The following is a 4,908-nucleotide window of genomic DNA, read 5'->3' as shown; positions in this document are numbered from 1 at the left end:
CATTTTTTCTTAGTAACTGTAACTGATTACAGTTACATTTATTTTGTAATTAAATTACGTAACGCCGTTACATGTAACTAGTTACTCCCCAACACTGATAATGAACATAGAAGTCGTCATTTACTCCCAAAATCTGAGCCACTGAAAACGCAATGGATTAACTTTGTTTTTGAAGGGAATGCGCCCCCCCGATCTACGTAAATGTGTTTATGTTCGCACGAATCATTCGTGATCCAGCCTTACCTACAGAAGAAGTGGGTATAAAGTTATTTTATGAATCTTTGCAAATTGCCTTTCCTAATAACGTGCTAGTTAGCAAGTTCCATGGCTAAAGTAAACAGTATCATGAGAACGGCTCGTCACCCACGGAGAGAGGGTGAGGTCAGCAGAGCTCATTAGCATTTAAAGTAACATGGACTAGAACCGCGTGCTGAAAACAGAGCTGATTTTGACAGGGTAAAAAAGGTGTTTTTTACACTACCATTGAGAAATTTTAACCAAAGTATGTTATAGACTTTTCATTAAGACCCTAAAGAATCATATCAACTTGTGGAAAATGGGCATCCGATGACCTCTTTAAAGATGCAATTCATGTAAAATTCTTAAGAAGTTCCAAAATATGTTGGTTCTATTTTTTTCTGAAGAAGAAAACAACTGTCTTTGGCGTTATCTGAAAATGCTTTTTTTTTTTGTATTTTGTATTTACAGTGGTGGCCAAAATTGTTAGAACACTTGGCATATTTAAGAGGTTTCAGTTGTTTTTTGTTGAATTTGCTATTACAAAACCCATAAAATGAACTATTGCCGAAACTAAAAATGATGGACTGGCCCTTCAAAGTTCGGACCTCAACCTTATAGACTTTTCATTAAGACCCTAAAGAATCATATCAACTTGTGGAAAATGGGCATCCGATGACCTCTTTAAAGATGCAATTCATGTAAAATTCTTAAGAAGTTCCCAAATATGTTGGTTCTATTTTTTTCTGAAGAAGAAAACAACTGTCTTTGGCGTTATCTGAAAATGCTTTTTTTTTTTGTATTTTGTATTTACAGTGGTGGCCAAAATTGTTAGAACACTTGGCATATTTAAGAGGTTTCAGTTGTTTTTTGTTGAATTTGCTATTACAAAACCCATAAAATGAACTATTGCCGAAACTAAAAATGATGGACTGGCCCTTCAAAGTTCGGACCTCAAGCCCATCGAGCAAATTCGGGGCGAGTTGGAAAAAATCATGTTTTTGGAGGCAAAAAAAGGTCAATATTTTCAGATCTGCCAGGTGTTCTAACAATTTTGGCCACTACTGTATAGGCTTATTATCACTTACTTATTTCACTTGTTTTTGTATTGTTATTACATTTTGAATTCAGTAAAAAGTTGCATCATGCATAACCATTATTGATTACTGTTTACATTATCAATCATTGGTGCCAACTCATGCGCATCCATAGCCAGTAGTAGTAAAGGGTTAGTTCACCCAAAAATAAAAATTATCCCATGTTTTACTCACCCTCAAAGCATCCTAGGTGTATATGACTTTCTTCTTTCAGACGAATCCAATCAGAGTTATATTAAAAATTATCCTTATTCTTCTAAGCGTTAGAATGGGAGTAGGCGGGTTTTTTCGGCTCCGGGGGGTGAATAAAGGCCTCCTGTAGCGAATCGATGCAAAACAAGCAAAGCTAAAAATGTAGGAGGATTTCAATATAAACCAAGAGGAGACTGGTTTTCCTTTGGTAAAGTAAGGAACCTTTGCTTCCTTTGCTCCTGTAAACAAACTCGCGAGACTAGCATATCTCACCGGCGCGTGCGTGACGCATACATCCTACATCATCTGCTGGAATGACTTCCGCCTACGACAGTCAGCAGAAGTAAGAAAAAAGTGTTTATAACATTTGAGATATGGATATTTTTCTTACAAAAACGCATGGATTCGCTACAGGGGGCCTTTATTCACCCCCCGGAGCCACGTGAGGCATGTTTTACTATGTATGTGCATGCTTTATTTGATTACTTTTGGACTGTTGAACAAAAACACCCACCTACTCCCATTCTAACGCTTGGAACAGCAAGGAAAATGTTTAATATAACTCCGATTGGATTCGTCTGAAAGAAGAAAGTCATATACACCTAGGATGCTTTGAGGGCGAGTAAAACATGGGCTAATTTTAATTTTTGGGTGAGCTAACCCTTTAATGCTGTGTGTGTATTTGTAGTGTGGCTTGATTGGTGACAGCAGGTGCGGGTGATCAGAACTCAGGTGACTGTGATCGGGTAATTATCCTGGATGGTGACTGAAGTGACTGTGATGAATCCCTGACAGAGGGCGAGTAAAACATGGGCTAATTTTAATTTTTGGGTGAGCTAACCCTTTACGTATTATAATGTTGCGTTTTAATGAAATTAATTTGAAAATTTCTCATTTTAAATTGTACAATTTTTAAATTCAAGCAACATCTTACCTCTAGGGATTTAAGACGAGGCTATCCTAACTTAAGAAGTAATTTTAAAATGGCTTTTAAGAAGATTCTTTTCAAAAAATTTGAACAATCTTAATGGAAAATATAAGAGTATTCTTAAGAAGTATGTTTTGGAAAAGAAAATATTCTTAACTTTTTTATTGAGAAAGAAAATAAGAAGAAAATTCCAGCTAGGTAGTATTTTATTCTTGAATGTTTTGTGAATCCATCCCCTGGCTCCTAAAGAGTCTTTAAGCGGTGCGGATGAGTTAACTTCACGCAGTCGCGTGTGTGTGGTAACTGCAGTCATGGTTTTTCCGATCTGACTGCATTCGCTCATTTTTAGCAGCATGAGCGGCAAAAGCAGTTGCCATAGAAACGTGTGTTCTCCGGCGTCAAGCTCTCGTTTTGACATGATGCTCGTGAAACCTCAGCGTTCACATCAATAAAGTGACACAGTTCAGATGTCACGTTTAGTGACTCGACATCATTAGGATGAGTGATTAATGCAGCAAGAAACATTTCATTCTGTATGCAGTGTGCAAACCGTTTCTGTCTGAATATTCACGGGTTTTACCGTGTTTTACCATGTTCCCAGAGACTGTTCGACGGCACGTGACTTCAAGAACAACAGCTCAACACACTATATTTAACCCAAAGCGGCTCACGCTCGTCTCTCTTGATACACACGGCTGTTTCAATTAAAAGAGGGGTTGCTATGGAAACCCCAAAAGCCTTGGCTGAGCGTCCATCGCACATTATCAAGAGAATTTTGGTCTCTCGCAAACACACACACACGAGTCTCTGCTTGAGGGATTTTCTAATTCCAAACATTAATCTGCACTAATGTTTTCTGGACTCATTACATCCACAGACACACAAACACACACATGACGTGATGGCATTGATTTCTTCATCGACTGACCAGAGACGAGGATCTCCTGCCCAGGCAGATGGTTCTGCTCCGGTGGTTTTCCTCGGAGAAGTCAGTCCTGGTCTTCTCCTCCGCCAGCGGCGCCAGATCCAGATGCCCATTAGGAGTGAGAGACGACAGCTTGGGATCTGGAGGAAAGAAACAGCAGTCATCCAAAGCCAAGAGCAGATCTCTGGCCATCAACACACGCTGTGAAGCTCTCCGGAGTCGACACTAACGTCTCCTTCATGAGTTCCTGTGGAGTTTCTCGCCCTTTACAGCCACAGAAACTCAGAAACTGGAGGATTAACAGTCCATCAAAAGTGTCCCACAGGATTAAACAATAAAAGACGCTCAGATTTCACCAGCTCAAGTCTGTTTAACATCTCAATCAAGAGCAACAACACTGGTTGAGTAGATTCATACGTGATGTTTACAGGACATAAAGTGTTTTCTGCAATCAGATTGGCTTTACATCGGGAATCAGTGTGCACAGATTTGAATACGAGTCCAAATCAACATCACATTAATAATAAGTCAAGTCAGACACATTGATGGAAGAGACGCAGTTAATTCCAAAATCCAGTATTTTTTCATGTTTCATGGACTTCATCTACACTAAGGTAAGTACAACATGATTCAACTGCTCATCTATTTCCCACCAACTTGTATCCATTCGTGACAAATGAAACACGGCATTGAGCTGACTATAGTTGACGGATTATATAATGAGAGTGAATGTGCAGGGATCGTACCGGAGAACGTGAGCGAGTTTTTGTGCTGTTCACTTCCATTAGAGGAAGATCCTTCATCATCATCATCATCAGAGTACGAGCGATTGGCATCACCCTGAAACACACGGGTCACATCAGCAAGAAGAACAGGACAGCACTCAAACAACAGCTGGCTAAGTGTTTTCACAAAGTCAAAGAGACTTTTTTTACAGAAATAGATTTACAGAAATAGAGAGTCTGGTGAGGATGAACGTGACGAGCTGCACAAACCTCCCTGAACAGCATGAATTCCAATCAGAAACAACTACATTATGTCTTTCCCAATAAAGAAACTATTTATATTTTGCTTGCTGCAACTCTCTTATTCTACCAATAAAGAGGAGCACTTCAGTTTAGGGACCAATTCTCACTATTTACTAGTTGCTTATTAGCATGCATATTACTAGCACATTGGCTGTTTATTAGTACTTGTAAAGCACATATCAATGCCTTATTCTGCATGACCATATTTTAGATCCCTTAATCTTAAACCCCATACCTAAAGTTAACAACTACTAAAGGTCTTTGCACGAAATTCTCATCCGAAATTTTCACACGTTAAAAAGTATTGGACTATTGCAATGCTCTCTTGGCAGGTCTTCCAGCCAGTTCTATCAAGCCTTTACAATTAATCCAGAATGCTGCTGGAAGATTAATCTTTAACGAGCCGAAAATAATGCACGTCACACCTCTGTCCATCAATCTGCACTGGCTACCAGTAGCTGCTTGCATAAAATTCAAGGCATTGATGTTTAAAAAACCACC

At 39.1% G+C, this 4,908-nt stretch overlaps 1 protein-coding gene across 1 annotated transcript in view; it reads right to left on the bottom strand.

Moving 5' to 3' along the window:
- The window catches only part of LOC107666662 (voltage-dependent T-type calcium channel subunit alpha-1I-like), a gene marked incomplete at both ends in the record, with an annotated part of 76,673 nt that overhangs the window by 32,447 nt on the left and 39,318 nt on the right, over positions 1 to 4,908 (bottom strand). The window contains 2 exons of the mRNA XM_016458082.1: positions 3,383 to 3,519; positions 4,126 to 4,219. Coding sequence (XP_016313568.1) covers positions 3,383 to 3,519; positions 4,126 to 4,219 — 231 coding nt within the window. The remainder of the gene's footprint in view (positions 1 to 3,382; positions 3,520 to 4,125; positions 4,220 to 4,908) is intronic.

This window comes from Sinocyclocheilus anshuiensis, unplaced genomic scaffold (genome assembly GCF_001515605.1).
Source record: "Sinocyclocheilus anshuiensis isolate Anshui unplaced genomic scaffold, SAMN03320099.WGS_v1.1 scaffold91, whole genome shotgun sequence".
Taxonomy (NCBI): domain Eukaryota; kingdom Metazoa; phylum Chordata; class Actinopteri; order Cypriniformes; family Cyprinidae; genus Sinocyclocheilus; species Sinocyclocheilus anshuiensis.
This window is presented reverse-complemented; position numbering and strand designations above follow the sequence as displayed.